Source organism: Phoxinus phoxinus (genome assembly GCF_949152265.1).
Source record: "Phoxinus phoxinus genome assembly, chromosome: 4".
Lineage (NCBI taxonomy): Eukaryota > Metazoa > Chordata > Actinopteri > Cypriniformes > Leuciscidae > Phoxinus > Phoxinus phoxinus.
Window position 1 is genome coordinate 34701912 of NC_136879.1, and position 18830 is coordinate 34720741.

General features: G+C 36.7%; 1 protein-coding gene across 2 annotated transcripts; it reads left to right on the top strand.

Annotated features, from left to right (window-relative positions):
* Nucleotides 1-591: 591 nt before the first annotated feature.
* On the top strand, nucleotides 592-18591 carry tmprss13a (transmembrane serine protease 13a). Of its 2 annotated transcripts, none has more exons than XM_079609537.1 (10): nucleotides 592-737; nucleotides 7389-7566; nucleotides 8728-8835; nucleotides 8929-9084; nucleotides 10303-10465; nucleotides 12911-13080; nucleotides 13233-13331; nucleotides 14161-14303; nucleotides 16539-16694; nucleotides 16793-18591. In XM_079609537.1, exons 1-10 carry the CDS (start codon nucleotides 639-641, stop codon nucleotides 16805-16807), a joined length of 1287 nt encoding a protein of 428 aa, XP_079465663.1. In that variant the 5' UTR covers nucleotides 592-638; the 3' UTR covers nucleotides 16808-18591. The 2 variants fall into 2 exon arrangements, with proteins under 2 accessions (XP_079465663.1, XP_079465664.1); XM_079609538.1 differs by lacking the exon at nucleotides 592-737 and adding an exon at nucleotides 1941-2069.
* The last annotated feature ends 239 nt before the right edge of the window (nucleotides 18592-18830 follow it).

An 18830-nucleotide genomic window follows, 5' to 3' on the forward strand; every position in this document is an offset into this window, starting at 1 on the left:
CAAAAGCCCACTATAAAACACGAGACAACTTGCCATAACAATGACCGACTTGACACACACACACACACACACACACAGACACAGGGTGCTTCTCAATACTCAAATTGATGCTTCCTCGTTTCTTCGCTCGTCTGTCCTCATTTTCTTTCCTTGCAGCCTTCCCTTGCATCCTACAGGGGGTGGAGGCACCGTGAGCTGAGACGCGAGGAAAGAAGCGAGGGAAGGAAACGAGGATGCACAAATAAGTAATTAGAAGCACCCACACAAGCTTACCAGATTCAAAAGGTGCATTCACGCCATGTCGTAATTAATGCAATAAGATGATTTCAACTTGTAAAAAACTTCACGTCCTCGTAGAGCTCGTAATTACGATGGGATTTTTTCTGAGAGCTCCAACTTGTACCACCTGACCTGACCGCTGCAGTTTCATCTAGGCGTTGATGGTGGTGCCAGGATGTCCTCTTCCTCCTTCAACCCCACCACCACCAGATGGCCCCCTTCCTTACTTCGCAGGGGGTCGGCTGCCCCTGCCTTCGTCTTCAGGCAGGATATGCAGATTCCGTAGGCTACTCTCGGAATACGAGTTACGGACGGGGCCTACGAGAAAGAACTTGATTGTTTGCTGAGCTCTTAAATAAATGTTTATCGTCACAGTATTAATTCTCCCGAGTCTTTCTGGTAGAACTGACGTTCTGTCAGTTCCACGAACTTCCACCCGAGTGGTATTTCAAGTGCAGGTAAGAAAGCTGTTGCCATAGTGTTCCATTTTTACCATAATGCTTTTTAAAGAGACAGATTTCATTTTCAGTGATATACCTAACCCTTACAATAACTGTTCTGTTAATAACCCTCTGTCGATCTGACTGTATGTGGGCGGGGATACAAAAATGCATAAGATACAATCTGTGGCAAAATGTGTCAAACGGCGGACATAAACGTGAACACAGTGAACGAGTTAACATGATTCATTTACACTACTGACATTGTAACATTACAACGCTGCCTGAAAAGCTGCACTTTATTGCCCAACTTCTGGCCTGTGCAGTTCATCTTAAAGATTGCAGTGGGTGGTTGAATGATTAGTTAGAATGATTGACGATTACATTTTTAAATCTCTTATAAAGCAAGCAACTTTTAGTCCAACTAGTCATCTATATGTATCGAACAGAACTACAGTACACTGTACAAAAATGTCTTGTCAAATTAACAGTAATTTACTGGCAACAATTATCCAGTAGTTGCTGTATTTCATTCAACAGTAAAATGTAAAAATAAAACTGTATTTAATTTTACAGTAACTGATAATTTCCCAGAATGCATAGAAAATGTGTGCACAGTACATAACTGTTGAAAAAAGAAAATAATACTGTTAGAGCAAATAAATATACAGTAACATACTGTACATAGGTTATACAGCAAGAAAATGTTGAGAAAAACAGATGCTGTGAAAACAACAGAAATAATTTACAGTGTAGGCAACATTTGAAGTGGATCAAAACCTTTCATCAAAGTTATACATGAATTTTGAGCAATACCCGGTCTTGTCTTAGGACAACTGATGAACTTTTTTGATCCACTTCAAATGTTGACTAGTTACTGTTACTGTTTTTTTTTTTGCTCAACGCATTAACTTGTAAACATGAAGGTGGAGTGATAAAATTGGTGCATAAATTCACTTTACAATATGAATTAAGCCTTCCAATTGCAGAGAAATGAGACAATATTGATAACTTCTCAACAGGGAAGTTATTTTTTATATAAAACTATTTTTAGCTCATCATTTCCAGGTGAGCCAGAGGGAAGGTGAGAAGAGATGCAGGGCTCTGGTGTCGTGAAACTGGTCGGGCAGGTAGATGTGACACTGGCATTCCTACATTGAAACTAAAAGAGGGAGGATAAGAGGGCAGTCCTAACTATGTCTTGAAAAGCAGGTGAAAAATGGAAAAGAAAGTCTAATTTTTGCTTTAGGACAGTAGAGACAGGTTGAAATCCTGTCCACCCAAATACATAGTCACTTTTGGATCTAACCATAGTTCTCACTCCTGTGCATAATGGCAGACAATGACACGGTAAGACACAATAGTTTTGGCTGCAGAGTTTTGTATTTATCTCAACTATGTTTGTTTTCATGTGACATGTTAACGTTCTATGCCATGTGGTTTATTTCAGTGGACTTTTTATATAAATGCATTTGTAAGGGTCTGGCTTGTATGTTGAGCACCAGAGGGAACTAAGAACGTTTTTGTTTTGCTTCGTCACTACAATGAAATAGAAATGGCATATAAAAATAGATCTGTTAATTGGTTCCAATTATTTTGAAGTGTGATTAATCTTGATTAAACACATTTTAACTAAAGCATTAATGCATTACCAATATGTGACACATACTCATTAGGACAAAAAAAAGTTGTGGCATTAACATTTTTCACCAAGTTTGGGAATCACTAACTAAAAGAAGGCCTATTTGCTGAGCTACATGGTCAAGAAATTATTAAGTTACGAGACACTTTTATCCAAAGCGACTTACATTGCATTTCAAGGTACACATTTTACATTCTCATCAGTTTTTGTTTTCCCTGGGAATCGAACCCATAACCTTGGCGTTGCAAGCACCAACACTCTCGGTTTGAGCTACAGAAAAGCTTACTACCGGTATTAGAATTATGAATAAACTGTATGAACTTTAGAATAAGGTTCCAATTGTTAACAATAGTTAGCGTGAACAAACAATTACAGTTGTATCTGTTAATATTATTCAGTGGACCTGAGCTATAATGTGGACTAACAATGAATGTATTTTTTAACAAAGAGGAATAAATTCATTGTTATTGTTAGTTAATGCATTGACTGATGGTAACTAATGGGACCCTAATATAAAGTGTCACCTAAATGATTATATTAATGTAAAAATATGGTGATTATCTGCTTATATATATATATATATATATATATATATATATATATATATATATACATATATTTTCTTGTTCCTTAGTTAAAGGTAATGCATTAAACACAGAGCCGGACAGTAACGGAGTACATTTACTTGAGTACAGTACTGTACAATTTTGAGGGATCTGTACTTTACTCAAGTATCATTTTGGGGGAGTACTCATGACTTAAGTAATGAAGCTGTGTACTCTGTCCGCCGCTGATTAAACATTAAATTATATATATATATATATATATATATATATATATATATATATATATATATATATATATATATATATATATATATATATATATATATATATATATATATATATAATATAAAATTGTCTTACCGTGTCATTGTCTGCCATTATGCACAGGAGTGAGAACTATGGTTAGATCCAAAAGTGACTATTTATTTGGGTGGACAGGATTTCAACCTGTCTCTACTGTCCTAAAGCAAAAATTAGACTTTATATATATATCTATATATAAAATATCTATATATATCTATATATACAAATTAGACTATATATATATATATATATATATATATATATATATATATTGCTAGTTTGCTGATAATTGCTTTATAATATTGCAGATCATGCTATTTTGGGTAAGGTTTGGTTGACAAACCAGTTCCTCCACATTGACCTGAAAACTTTCTCATTCCCTATCTAAGCTTTGGTATGAAAAGTGAGACCTAAAACACACCTCATTGGTCAAGAGGCATTTAGCTATATTTTTTATAATTTTAGCTGTCTGCATCACCTGAAGGACTTGTTGTAAAAGCCCACTTAATGCTAAAGAAGAATTTAAAGATAATCTAGGATTTTTGAGGTAGTTGAATAACACTCATGCAGGATACATGCATGTCAGACAGAAACCTACTATTCATTCTAGACTGAAACTGGGGTCAGTATTTTTCTGGTATGTCAGTTTAAGAGTCATCATTCTAGACCAGGGCAGTTCAATATAACTATAGTTAAGTAGGTTTAATGATTACTCAAAGAAACATTATTATGATTATTATAACGTTATTATGACCAATTCACATTTGACATCATAAAGAAGGTATTAGTGGCACTGCAGCAAAAACGATCAAATAAATAGTTGAAAACTCTATATAAAATATCAACAACTAAATGTGATTTTGGTAACAAATATGACTGGTCTGGTTGAATGGGTTAAGCACCCATATTTATTCATCTGTTAGGCAGGCAATAACTCAAAAAAACACCTTCCGTGCAGGCTCTAAGCTGTGGTATGAAAAGTGGTGTTGACTCATGCAACACTTGTGGAGAAATGACATAAATACAATGTGAATGTAATACACATTCAAAGCCCAGAAAACATGGCCCACCTGACAAATATTGGCAGTGTGTGAAACATGCATAGTTTTGGTGACACTGCAGGTGTAAACAGACAAGTTTATTGTTATTTGGTGAAGCAAACACTTACACACCTACTCACACTACTCTTTTAAAAGAGGCCATTGAACTTGAAATTAAAGTGTGGTATGCTGTGGCCTTCAAAATACATCAGTCATAAAACACGTCGCAGTACTGCATTACAAAGCATCTTGTTAAACTGCATAGTTTCCAAAGGTGTTCTGCAATAGACTGTACATAACATGTAATGGATTATGTGTAGTCAAGCCGGTCATTATCACCAAATGAACCCCAACTGGGTGGTCAGGACCGTGACATGGATGGTAATGGCTTTTAAAAGTCCCATAAAAAGGTAGATTAATCTCATTTGAATCTGAAATGTAAGACCCCTAACTTGGTCAGACTAGTTTTTAAGACACCGTCTTAACCAAATGTATATGCAACTGGCCTCTGCATGCTATCAAGTCATTTTTACCTCAATCGTTACCTGAGACATAAGTAGTAATGTAATTGATAATAATAGTAAAATTAATAAGTATTAATTTTAGTAATGTCACCCTGACACGATGTTAGCCATGATTTCCCACACGTTAATGGTGACAAAGCAGTGCTAGCATTTTTTTCTAGTTTGAGAACGTTTTTCATTCGGATATGTGTCACAAGAGGGAACAAAAGTCTATCGCAACGTCGATTTCATGCCAACTTTAAAGTTGTGTTAAAAGTTGTCGAGATTGACTCAGAATCAAGTATTCCAATTAGCCATGCAAACGTAATGCGTACTTTAGTATTAACTAGAAATACTGCAACTACCCTCATAAACATTGTAGACAAACCACCAAGAAATAAAACGAATACTTATTTTTCACAGATAGAAATCCACACCCTCCAAGATTAGAGAAAATCATCAAAATCATTGTTTATCTTGATTTTTTTTTCAATAAATAAATAAATGATTTTTAAATAAATCAGTTGGTTCGTTCATCAAGAGAGCAGCTTCTAATTATTTGATCACAAAATTAGAGGGAATATTTTCAGTGATAAATGTTTGGATCGGATTGGACAACTTTTATTTGCATTATGTTTGAAGCTTGAAGTGTCCAGTCGACATCAGAACTTCTTTTGCATTCCGCAGAAGAAAGTCAGTCAAACGAGTTTGAAATCTTTTGCTGAACTATTCCTGTAAAATAAATACTTCCTGTAATGAAATCCATCCATTCAGAGAAAGAAGAAGAAAGAGTGTATTCTTTTCAGGACTGTTGTGATGTGCTAACAAGGAAGCAAACCATTAGATTCTTGCAACCATACTGTCTAGGTTACAAATCAGCATGAAGACATCAACACATTGTCAGAGGCAATCTGCCTACCTTTCCTCAAGACAAAGTCTTTCCCAGAAGACAGTGGCAGTTACAGAATACCTTGGTTGCATCTGTTCAGTCTTATCATGGATGATAATGGATTGGGCAGTCTGAACCAATACAATCAAAGGGGTGAAAATGAGCGAGACAAGGAAACGAAGGAAACTCAAGCAGTATGGACTAATGCAAATGGCAGTTTAGGTCTGTACAACGTAAAATTTTGTACAGATTGTCAATATACAAGGTTATTGATGGAGTATGCAGTCAGTGCAAACACAGCCTCAGTGATCAGGTTTGATCCCATTTTAGTGACCAAAGAATCCAATTACACTCTATCTTTAAGTATTTGCCACATCAAATAACTATTAAACTTATGTAGCATACAACAACAACAATCTAATAAAAACATTTTTTTTTTTTTTTAAGAAAACAGTAAACACAATTAGGCCTTCATAAAAAGTCAGTAACTCCAAAATAGGATAAAAAAAGTTAATTTTGTTTTCTCATTCGGGAAGTTGTTTTATTTGGCTGTGCATCACACAATTTCATGGCAACTTAAAAAAAAAAAAAAACGTGAAGAGTAAAACCTAGAAATACAAGTATATTGACATATTTGTTATGGCATTTGACTAGAATGCAGAACTCATCCTGTTGGGGAGTGTAAGGCATTTTACTTATTTAGGACAAGGCACACAAAGGGCCCTATCTTGCACCCAGCGCAATTGACTTTGTACACCGACGCATGTATCATTCCTATTTTGCACCCACGCACAGCGGACTTTTCCCTCCACAGACGCACGTCGGTAAATTAGGGGATGAACTTGCGCTCGCGGGGGCGGTTCGGCGAAAAGAGAAGGCGTGTTCCGGCGCAAAAGTTCCCTGGTGCTATTTTCCAGTTTTAGAAAGCAATTCCGCCACTGACCAGGAAAAACCCAGTCTAAAGACAGTGGCGCATAGCCTATGGTATTTTAAGGGCGCGTACTTTGATTCTTTAATATAAACAGATGCAGCAGTTTTCATTTTTTGCAAATCATACAAGGACAAATATTAACACACGAAGGAAATCATTGTTGTGTCCGTGAAGATGTGAAAAAAAATCTATCTAGATAAATAAAAAAAATCTAGATTAGGCTACACATTTACCCAAATTATAGCTACGCCTTTTTAACCGAAGCTAATTTGGGTGGGTTTCCCCCATCATCCCCAATGTCACTTCTCTGTGTTTTACGGCCCTGACGAGACCGTCGGTCTCCTCGGCTGTGAACTGCTCCTGGCGTGCGCCTGGCAAATCTGCCGTTATAATAGCGATCCGCCATGGAACAAGCGTGGCTGCTCTTAAAGGGAATGTGAGAGGACGCTCTGATTGGTTTATTTCATGTTACGCCCAAACCACACCTATGAATAATGAAGCTATTTCAGACCAACCCCTTTTAGATTTGCGCCAGGCGCAAGTGTCATTTATCCCGACGGAAAATAGCAACAGCGCACAAGACCCACCCACAAAGTTACTTGCGCTTTGCGCTTTGACACTTGCTATTCAGATCGTTAAAATAGGGCCTAAGAGCAATGTGTGGCATCTTCTGTATGTTAAAAAGATTTTACATGACCTTGTCAAACCACACCAACTATAATAGAGATGATGGGGAAAAAGGGCAAGTGTTCATTCTCATTGATAGAAGTTGTTTCTTTCATTTCTCTTTTGTAGAAGGACCTTCCTCCACCATACTACTCTGTGGCAGTGGACCCGACCCCTCCTATGACCTACGAGGAGGTGATTTGTCAGGACAAATATGGCGTCGCACAGAAAACTGTGCCATACTATGTTCAGAAGGATCCAGCACAAGTTCAGGTATCAGCTGTCATCGTCACACAGAACGTTGTTGGTAAGTACGGAATCTATTTATTCGCTCCGATTTGCTGCTTCCCATAAAAAAGCTTTCTACATATTATGCTCTTGCTAAATGAAGCTAATATCTGCTTACTGTTTTTACAAATTGATCATAATCAAAACATTAGAAAACTTAATGAAACAATGCTTTTCAAGCATTGCAGCTTGAAAACATTCAAGCTGCAATGTTTACAATTTTAAATGGAACAATTCAAGTTTTGTTTTATATTAGGCTGCTGTCACTTTAAGACCAAATGCATGGATCCAATATACTTGTGCATTTTCTTTCTCAACTGTTCACGTTCACTTAAGACATAAATGACTGCAGGCATTTTGACACATAAGTATGTATTTAACTGTAAGCCCAATTAGGCGGGAAACCCAGAAACAGGAAATCTTAGAAAGTTTCACGTGTGTGTGTGTGTGTGTGTGTGTGTGTGTGTGTGTGTGTGTGTGTGTGTGTGTGTGTGTGTGTGTGTGTGTGTTTGACCTTGAAACTTTCTGACCTTGTCCTTGACACACAGTCATGACAATCTGGTCTTGTTTGTGAGGTTTCCTGTTTCTTGTTGCATAACAACGAGAGGGCCGGACAAAATGTTTGTGTCACCACCGTGAATGTGATTTGTATGGAGCCCCACACATGCGGAAAAATAAGATACTGTGGTCCCAAATGAATAATCTGTCCCCACAACTTTTAAATTCATAGTAATTCTTACCCTCATTCTTGTTAAATTGTGGCCACATTGTACTAATTTGGTCTCTTTAATTCAGTTAAATCATGCAGATGAGCGATAGAACAAATTATTAAATCATGGGAATGTATTCCTAATTCCTGACAATTATATCTTCTCATGTTTTATTAATCATTTTTACAATAACAAGGAAAGACTATGCCTCAGGAGTATTCTACATTTTTCAACTTTGCATTACACAACCTAATTGTTTACTTCAAAACCCCACCATAAAACAAACAAACAAAACAATCATAGACCATGTATATTGAAGTCATTGCATCAAGAAACTGCATTCAAATGTATTTTTGGAATAAATTAACAGTCCTCGACTCGTCTACAATTATAGTAGTGCTACGCACTTTTTGATCACAAACGTGGGACATTAGTTTAGTTGGATTGTTGATTTGTTCTTGTTCCTTCAGTTCCTCCAAAAAGGCAGGAGTCTTGTGGACGGAGGGGCAAGTGTTGGGGTGGATGGGGAGGCGCGCTGTTTCTGTTGTTTCTCATTGGACTGGCCATCGGGCTTGGAGGTAACGACAGGACTCACCATTAATGCTCACCTTGTACCTTAACCCCTTTCCCTGATTTTTCTCTTTGCCGCTCTCTTTCTCTTATGGGGATAGTGCGTTACAGATTCAAGCAAAGTCAGGACGATTGCAAGGGAAAAGATTGCGAGGAAGATGATGACGACAAAACGGGGTCTGACACCTGCCCCAACTCTTCCATCTGGTGTAACGGCATCAGAGACTGCCAAAATGCCAGCGATGAGATAGTCTGCGGTGAGCACACTTTCTACAGCAAAGAGGGAGACCATCAGATGTAACTGATTCATTTAGGAAACATTACCAAGAGATTATTGCTTGAGTGTTTCGAATAATACTTTGGTGAAAACCACAAGGTTGACATGTCTTGATAAGGAAACTAGATTTGAAGATTAGCCAGAAACTGACTGGACTGCAATAAACATTTACAGTACATAGTAAGGTCTCTATTTTTATGAAAAAAAGAAACAAAAAGGCGGTTAAAAACTACATTGCAAGTTGCACCACAAAGAGCAAATATATCTAAACCTCTTTAAGGAAATGTAATTGCACAATGCACTGTTTAACATTCCTGTTTTGATCCGGAGATTCAGTACTCTCTTAGAAGATGTGTAATAGCGCCCCCTACCGTATAACAGTGAAAACATGCAAAGCTGGAAAATGCTGTCAATGACAGTGGTGTTAAAAGATCTAACTTAGTATACACCTTATTTATGATGAATATTATATACAGGCGAGCAGATGAACCCAGAATATGAACGCAATGCAACAGGCTAAATGATTAAGCGTTTTCTTTATAATGTTTTTCTGTGGAAAAATGCTTAATTAGACGTTTATATTTGGGGTTCATCTGCTTGCCTTTGCATATATCATCAATAAGGTGTATTGAATTTGGTATTTTAATATCACTGTCTTACTTTATTAGTACTACTTAGTACAAACCTGGTAAAAAATGACTGACGGGCAATGGAGGAAAGCCTTGTTTTACCCTCCATGGCGTTCCTATAAGGGCGTGTGACATCACACGTGAAAGCTGTTCATTAAAGTTACTGGAGCAATGTTTGTTCATAACTTTTACTAACTTTTCAAACGTTTGTTCGAAACCTTTCTAGAATGTTACCCAAAGTTCTGGGAATACTCCCTGTTAGCTGGGATTAGACCTTTTGCGTTGTCATTGTAATAACTTCTTCAATAGTACATAATATCTGTCTTTCACGATTTTTGTTTGTTCCACACAAGCTGTTTGGACAACAATACAGTTTCACTTGTGTGCACAGGTAAAAATAAATATGATCGCAGTTTACATCAAATTACCGTGACACATAACTAAATGATACACGTTATCTTCAATCATTGTTCAGTCCATAAGTGACATTGTTTGGATAATGAGTAAATGGATCATCCTTCTCACACTGAACTGTTGAATTAATAGTGTTTTTTTATTTTGTTTTTCAGATTGTGGCAAGCAGCAAATTACCTCCAAGATCATAGGAGGCACGGCCTCTAAACTTGGCCAGTGGCCTTGGCAGGTTAGCCTGCGTTTCAATGGACGCCATGCTTGTGGTGGATCACTCATCTCTCCAGACTTTGTTGTGTCAGCTGCCCATTGCTTCCAACGGTTGGTTATTAGACAGGGATTGACTAACTAGGTCAATTCTAAGCAATTCAATATCATTCTCTTCTTCATTATTATACATGCATAAGTTTTACATTTATTACATAAATAAAAAATGTACCTACATTATAAAACTGTTGATTTAGTCTTTTATTCACATATTAACATTGATAAGCTAAAATTAACAGAAGCTCAACCGAACTTGCTTGACACCAGAGAACTAATCTCATTGGTTCTTGCTGAAGCTCAAACGTGCTGCGTAACATGAGAATGAACCTCATTGGTTCTTGAGGAAGCTCAAACGTGCTGCGTAACATGAGAATGAACCTCATTGGTTATCGCACGTCAAGCGAACATGCTTGAGCTTCCGTTTACCACAGCTGATGTGTGAGTTGATGAATGTTTATTTGTGAATAAAAGGCGAAATTCAATCTGTTCATCATATAAAGCGATCGTCCAGAAAATTTGGACTAAACCACTCACTTCATATGGATTAGTTTTACGATCTCTTTATGAACTTTTTGAAGCGTCAAAGTGGTATTTGCGTAGCTGTCAATGAAGGGACAGAAAATTCTCAAATTTCATCAAAAAGATCTTCATTTGTGTTTCGAAGATAAATGAAAATCTTACGAGTTTGGAACGACATGTGTAATTAATGACAGAATTAAAAAAATTCAGTGAACTATCCCTTTAAGGCCGTTCACACCATGAACGATAACTATAAAGTTAACTATAACGGTGGACAATAGTATTATGCTTATTCTAAACACATGCTGCCGTTTTGTCATCTGCTGCTTTAAATGCTCAAACTCTTTAAGGTCTACTGGATTCTGATTGGCTGTCATTGCTTTTAATCATTCATCAGCTGGTAAAAAATAGTTAGGCCTATGTAAGTGATTCCAATGATGTTGTTTCTCTGTACTGTTATCATTATGGTTGTGCTGTGGATTCTGCTATTATTTTATATATACATTTTTTATATTATGAATTATACATATTATTATCATGCTTGGTGTAAACGGGCCTTTAGACACTCCAAAGCAACACCACCTATACGACAAATTATTCAAGGTTTAGAACAGTATAACATACTGGGCCCTATCTTGCACCCAGCGCAATTGACTTTGAACACCGACGCATGTATCATTCCTATTTTGCACCCGCGCACAGCGGACTTTTCCCTCCACAGACGCACGTCGGTAAATTAGCAAATTAACTTGCGCTCGCGGGGGCGGTTCAGCGCAAAGAGAAGGCGTGTTCCGGCGCAAAACTTCCATGGTGCTATTTTCCAGTTTTAGAAAGCAATTCCGCCACTGACCAGGAAAAAAACAGTCTAAAGACAGTGGCGCGTTGCGCGTTAGTGATATGGTATTTTAAGGGCGCGTGCTTGGCCATAATGTTAACGCGCATCCACTTTGATTCTCTAATATAAACAGATGCAGCAGTTTTCATTTTTGCAAATCATACATTATTACAAGGAAAAATATTAACACACGAGGGAAATCATTGTTGTGTCCGTGAAGATGTGAAAAAGATCTATCTAGATAAAAAAAAAAAAAAAATCTAGATTAGGCTACACATTTACTACCCAAATTATACGCCTGTTTAACCGAAGCTAATTTGGGTGGGTTTCTCCCATCATCCCCAGTGTCACTTCTCTGTGTTTTACGGCCCTGACGAGAACGTCGGTTTCCTCGGCTGTGAACCGCTCCTGGCGTGCGCCGGCAAATCCGCCGTTATAATAGCAATCCGCCATGGAACAAGCGCGCCTGCTCTTAAAGGGAATGTGAGAGGACGCTCTGATTGGTTTATTTCACGTTACGCCCAAACCACACCTATGAATAATGAAGCTACTTCAGACCAACCCCTTTTAGATTTGCGTCGGGCGCAAGAGTCATTTATCCCGCTGGGAAAATAGCAACAGCGCCGGGATCCGCCCACAAAGTTACTTGCGCTTTGCACTTTGACACTTGCGTTTCAGATCGTTAAAATAGGGCCCACTAACTCTCTAGGCTTGTTCGACTTGAACCGGCGCTGCCACACACTGATCAGTTTATGACATCAAAGTGCCGCGAGAGCGATTCAAAAGCAAAAGGAGCCGTCTGCTCTCTAATCGCTCTCGCGGTACTTTGATGTCATAAACCGATCGGTCTGTGCAGCGCCGGTTCAAGTCGAACAAGCCTAAAGCCTCATTGGCTGAAATCATGTGACTAAGTGAGTTCAATACAAGTTTCGGACCGCTGATTCAAAACAAAAGATTTGCAAATGTTTCAAAGCTTCATGTTTGTTGCTAATGCAATGTTCTAGTTAAGCTGCAGTTATCAAATGTTTATTTTAGCTGCTTTGAGTTTCAGCAAGTTTTCAGACATTCTTTTAATAAATTTATGTCATTACAACATTGATGAAAAATTTATTGTTAACATGATAATCTTTTTCTCTTGATCACAGCTCAATGGCGAATTCTGGAAATTGGCATGTTTATGTTGGGACTATTTCCCAGAATACCCCTCAGACTCCATTCTTTGTGGGGAAGATTATGGTGAATGAGAATTACAACGGTAACACCAATGATTATGACATTGCCTTACTGAAACTCGCCAGTCCTGTTGCTTTCTCCGGTGAGTTGGATTCACTTAATGGAGTAGTTCACACAAAAATGAAAATGTTTGCACTGGATTTTCTACAGTGAAACCATTTAGTGGCCCTTAAAGAACCATACATTTATATTGTGAATATTATACAATAGCTCGACATTCTATTTCACATACAGATACCATACAGCCAATTTGCCTTCCTGCATTTGACCAGACCTATTCTGATGGATTAGCGTGTCGGACGTCTGGCTTTGGGACAACACAACAGGGAGCAGGTACAGAGAGATAACAATGAGAATGAACAAAAATGGTAGTTGGAAAAAAATGGGACAAAGAGTAACAACATGTATTATTATTATTTACCTAAACAGGACAGTGTTATATAGAAGGTAAACATACAACATTTAGTGGGTGAATCTCATAAATCTGTTTTTTTTTTTAAACACAAAAAAAACAATAATAATAAGAGACAGAGAAAAAACTAATTACATTTTTCATGAAGAAAATTAAACTTATTTTTCTATGATTATTAAGATGAATATCGACAAAAAATCGTGTTATCTCTTCACGAAATAATAAATCGTAAAAATATTATTTCAATTGTAAAGTTCTGTATGTATACAACATGGTGGTGTTTGTTGTGTTGCCTTCAGTTAATGCTGATTTTGTTATAAAACTTGTGTGCAGATAGGATAATGAAATATTTTAATTTAAATGATAGCAATCATCATTGAGAATAAAGAGTATTAATAATAAACTTTTAAAAAACTAAAAAAACATTTGAAGACATTAGAAAGTAAATAAGAAATTTGGGGTGGGAAATCTTAAATGTCACAATGCAAATAAAAATATTTTAATAGGCTTCATTTTCTTTATGCAAAAATACAATGAATATAATTATATTAAATAGCAAATATGAATACAATAATAATAATCCTAAATAATACCCCTTGATTTGATTTGATTTTTTAGGTGAAATATAACCTATTCATACTATTCATGAGATTTGAGCTTCGAAGTTTGTCCATGTCACAGTGTGTGTTGTCTTCTAAGCTTTTTAGCCGACCTGGACCTTTGACTGTGAGTGTTCCCATTATTCCACAGGCCATAGCTCTACAATTCTTATGGATGTTGCAGTGAATGTCATTGACACACGTGTGTGTAACAGCAATCAGGTGTATAATGGAGCCATCACTAAGAATATGATATGTGCCGGCGATATGAATGGGGGCCGGGACTCCTGTCAGGTGAATCTACCATTGTGTCCATTATACTAGACTACAGAGTGACCTCAGGCAAATACATTATTTACTGGCCATGTCTCGCCCAGTGTTTCATGATGACATTGATTTATTCTGGTGTTTGGGCAAATGCTGTATGTTGGTGTTCACAGTGCTGCAAATATGTTTTATTCAACCAAGAATTTATGCAAGCATGATGACATTTGCTTTAGGGACTATTTTATATGAAAATTACATAGGTCGATATGTCACACTATTTTTTTATTTATTTTTTTATTATAGGAAAAGAAATATAATCTTTTCTTATTTTATCTTATTTCTAAGAAATAATATTAAAAGGGTTAGTTCACCCAAAAATGAAAATAATGTCATTAATGACTCACCCTCATGTCGTTCTAAGCCCGTAAGACCTCCGTTCATCTTCGGAACACAGTTTAAGATATTTTAGATTTAGTCCGAGAGATTTCTGTCCCTCCATTGAAAATGTATATACAGTATACTGTCCATGTCCATAAAGGTAATAAAAACATCATCACAGTAGTCCATGTGACATCAGTTAGTTAGAAGTTTTTGAAGCATCCCTCAGTCTATAAATGAAGCTCGGGCGCACCAGATAACACGTCATCAGCGTCTTACGCCATCAGCGTAACTGTGAAGGATTGACAACAGACCCGGGAGAGAATACAATGCTGAATAAAGTCTTATTTTGTGTTATTTTTGGACCAAAAAGTATTTTCGATGCTTCAAAAACTTCTAACTAACTCACTGATGTCACATGGACTACTGTGATGATGTTTTTATTACCTTTATGGACATGGACAGTATACCGTATATACAGCTTCAATGGAGGGACAGAAAGCTCTCGGACTAAATCTAAAATATCTTAAACTGTGTTCCGAAGATGAACGGAGGTCTTACGGGCTTAGAACGACATAAGGGTGAGTCATTAATGACATTATTTTCATTTTTGGGTGAACTAACCCTTTAAGTAATTTAGTGCAACCAACAAAATCATGTGGTGCAACTAACATATGGAAATTATATCATCAAAAAGACCCCTTTTCTATAGATAACTGTTGTATATTAAAAGTACTTTTCTAAAAACAATTAATTAAATTTGTTTTGTACTATACACTATTTTACACTAACTTGTATGTATGATCCATTATAAATGTATTCATAATGTATTTTACCACAGTTAAAATGCATAATATTTGCAGATTCTTTGTTATATCTGAAATTGGTTGTTTGATATTTGTTTAAATGAACACTTTTTTTTTTTTTTTTTGGAAATAGGCTCATTTCCCAACTCCCCTAGAGTTAAACAGTTGAGTTTTACCGTTTTCGAATCCATTCAGCCGATCTCCGGGTCTGGCGGTAGCACTTTTAGCATAGCTTAGCATTGAATCTGATTAGACTGTTAGCATCTCTCTCAAAAAAATGACCAAAGAGTTTCGATATTGTTCCTATTTAAAACTTGACTGTTCTGTAGTTACATTGTGTACTAAGACCGATGGAAAATGAAAAGTTGCGATTTTCTAGGCCAATATGATATACTCTACTATGACTAATATGACTATACTCTCATCCCTGCATAATAATCAAGGAACTGTGCTGCCGTATCAGCAGGCGCAATGATATTACGCAGCGCCTGAAAATAGTCCCCAGCTCGGGCACTAAGTTTGTAATATCATTGCGCCTGCTGGTACGGCAGCACAGATCCTTGATTATTACGCAGGGTTGAGAGTTTAGTTCCTAGTCATATTGTATCTACAGAAGAGTCAAGTTTTAAATAGGAAAAATATCGAAACTCTTTGGTAATTGTTTTGAGAGAGATGCTAACGGTCTAATCAGATTCAATGATCTATGCTAAGCTATGCTAAAAGTGCTACCGCCAGACCCGGAGATCAGCTGAATGGATTCGAAAACGGTAAAACTCAACTGTTTAACTCTAGGGGAGTTGGAAAGTGAGCCTATTTCCAAAAAAAGTGGAGGGTCCCTTTAATGCATTATACTTTCTAAAGGTGTGTTCAATGAATAGTTCAGTACAATAATGCTTTATTACTGTGGTTACAGTTCGTGAAACCACACAATAAGGTGCATTACAAGGCATAACTAATGCATTAAATATACTTTTATAATGCATTAAATATAAAGGCTTTAAGTAAAAGGATACAGTTGTTTGTTCACAATGGTCTGAAGTTCCATTCTCTTTTTCTGCGTCCTTGTTGTTGGTCTTAGGGGGACAGTGGAGGTCCACTGGTGTGCGGGGGAGGTAATGAACGCTGGTATCTGGCTGGAATTACCAGTTGGGGAGATGGTTGTGGACGAAGACTAAAACCAGGAGTATACAGCAACGTGACCAGCCTTCTGCCCTGGATCTACAGCACAATGCAGGTAAGGTGGACAACACGGTCCAACATGAGTCCACGTAGATCATAATATTGTTAGTGCTTTCTCTTAAATTGTCTATATCTTGTCATTTTAAATATCAGCAAGAGAAGCCGTGATGCCTTTCTTCTGCTTGGTGTGTCCATTCCTGAGAAGTTAAACAATGACATTGGACACAAGATGAAGGACAGAGTAATGCACTTTGACATGGGACAATGTTGCAATATTGTAGCCACAATTGGACAAAGAAAAACACTTTATTGATTCCACGGTCTCCTACAAGAATAAAACAACTCAACCTGGGAAAGCAGAGCTGCATGCGTTGAAGCCCATGCAGTTCACCTCTGTTTCTGTGCTTTCCTCATTCTTTTCTTTGCATTTATACTGTAAGTTCACAGCACACTGCTGAATCTGAGCCTTTGTTGCCTCTTTAACTCTGTATCCTTGCACTGATTCTACAGAAATAATGGGAGTGTTCTACTAATATGTATTTATTAACCAAAGGGGTGTTAATTTTATTTGAAAATCTATGAGCTAAGATAAAATGCGATTGTGTTGTTTTAAGCCTTTGTGAAGGTTACGTCCTTTTCTCTCTGTTTCATATTGCTTCTTTATAAATCATGCCAAAAGCAGATACAGTTTGATATTTATTCTTCAAGTGTGACACAGTTAAAAGAGTGCGAGGTAAGGTCTAAGTAGATAACATTTGCCCACCATTTTAGGATAGATTTTTTTTTTTTTTTTTTAAATAAGCTGTTTTGAATTGAAAATATAAAAGGTGATTCATGTAATGATGAGACAAGAAACACTATTGTGTTTTTTAGCACACAGGGATAATTCTCGTAGACTAAACCACTCAATTCATATGGATTAGTTTTACGATCTCTTTATGAATTTTTGAAGCGTCAAAGTGGTATTTGCGTAGCTGTCAATGGAGGGACAGAAATCGCTCAGATTTCATTAAAAATATCTTAATTTGTATTTCGAAGATGAACAAAAGTCTTATGGCTTTGGAATGACACGAGAGTGAGTAATTAATGACATAATTTTCATTTTGGGGTGAACTAACACTTTAAATATAGTTTTACCAGAGCCCGTCTACGGAGAGCCTATCCCTTTAAGCATAAGATTATGAGTGAATGTGTTTACATTATAAATGGATTTAATAAACCCTTGAAAAAGCCTTTTCATTACTTTTCTGTAGCCAAATACCTTTTCAAAAATAACTCCACTTTGAGGAATACCCCACCAAGTGGGAAATGTTATTGCAGAATCAACGTTGTCCCTGATGTTTCTCCAAAAACACCTTGTAAAAATAATAGAGACAAATATTGATAGTCATGCTCAAAAGTTTACATAAACCTTGCAGAATCTGCAAAATGTTAATTTACGAGTTCACACACATACACTGTAATTAGAAAGAGTAAAGTTTTTTTGCGTAGTTGGCGTGCTATCCAGGGGCAGGGCTCCGAACTTGGAATTTGGCCCGAACCCAGAGTTTTATATGATCCCTCTTATTTTGTGAAAATAATTAACATTTTGCAGATTCTGCAAGCTGTATGTAAACTTTTGAGCAATTAGACTGTAGTATATAGTACTTCCAAAACAGCTATGAAATAAATGTGGATAGTAGCTAAGATAATTTATCTTTGGAAGAAATGAATGAGAAATGTTTGTATTCATTAAAAATAAAGGATCCAAAAAGGTTTCACAGCAATGCCATTGAACCACCATTTTGGGTTCCCCATAACCTTTCAGTTAAAAGAACCATTTTTTCTTTATGTGAATAACAATGAAAATAACATTTTTCCCTTTATAAAGATCCTTTTGTGCAATGGAAAGGTTCTATGAATGGTAAATGTTCTTTATGGGACCATGGTGTAAATAAACAACCTTGATTTTTAAGAGTGTATTGAAATATCTGACTTTTGATTGTCTTTGGTAGGCAATCTATCCAAATTGAAGCCGTCTTTTTCTCAACATACATTGTTGAGAAATCTTCTGAGTGTGAGATTACGGATGGTCTTTTTCCTCAAGAGAAGCAGAAGAGTTTGATTTGGGTTGCATTTAAACAAGAAACAACATGGATAATAATAAAGATATATCAGTTGTGAGAACGTTGAAAAACAAACACCACATCTT

What these genes read in the sequence shown, in the direction of transcription:
- tmprss13a (XM_079609537.1), top strand. Translation starts at nt 639, where the DNA reads ATGTTTATCGTCACAGTATTAATTCTCCCGAGTCTTTCTGGTAGAACT. An exon ending in CGTCACACAGAACGTTGTTG is followed by an intron (nt 7,567 to 8,727) that starts GTAAGTACGGAA and finishes TTGTTCCTTCAG; the next exon opens with TTCCTCCAAAAAGGCAGGAG. An exon ending in GGGGCCGGGACTCCTGTCAG is followed by an intron (nt 14,304 to 16,538) that starts GTGAATCTACCA and finishes TGTTGGTCTTAG; the next exon opens with GGGGACAGTGGAGGTCCACT.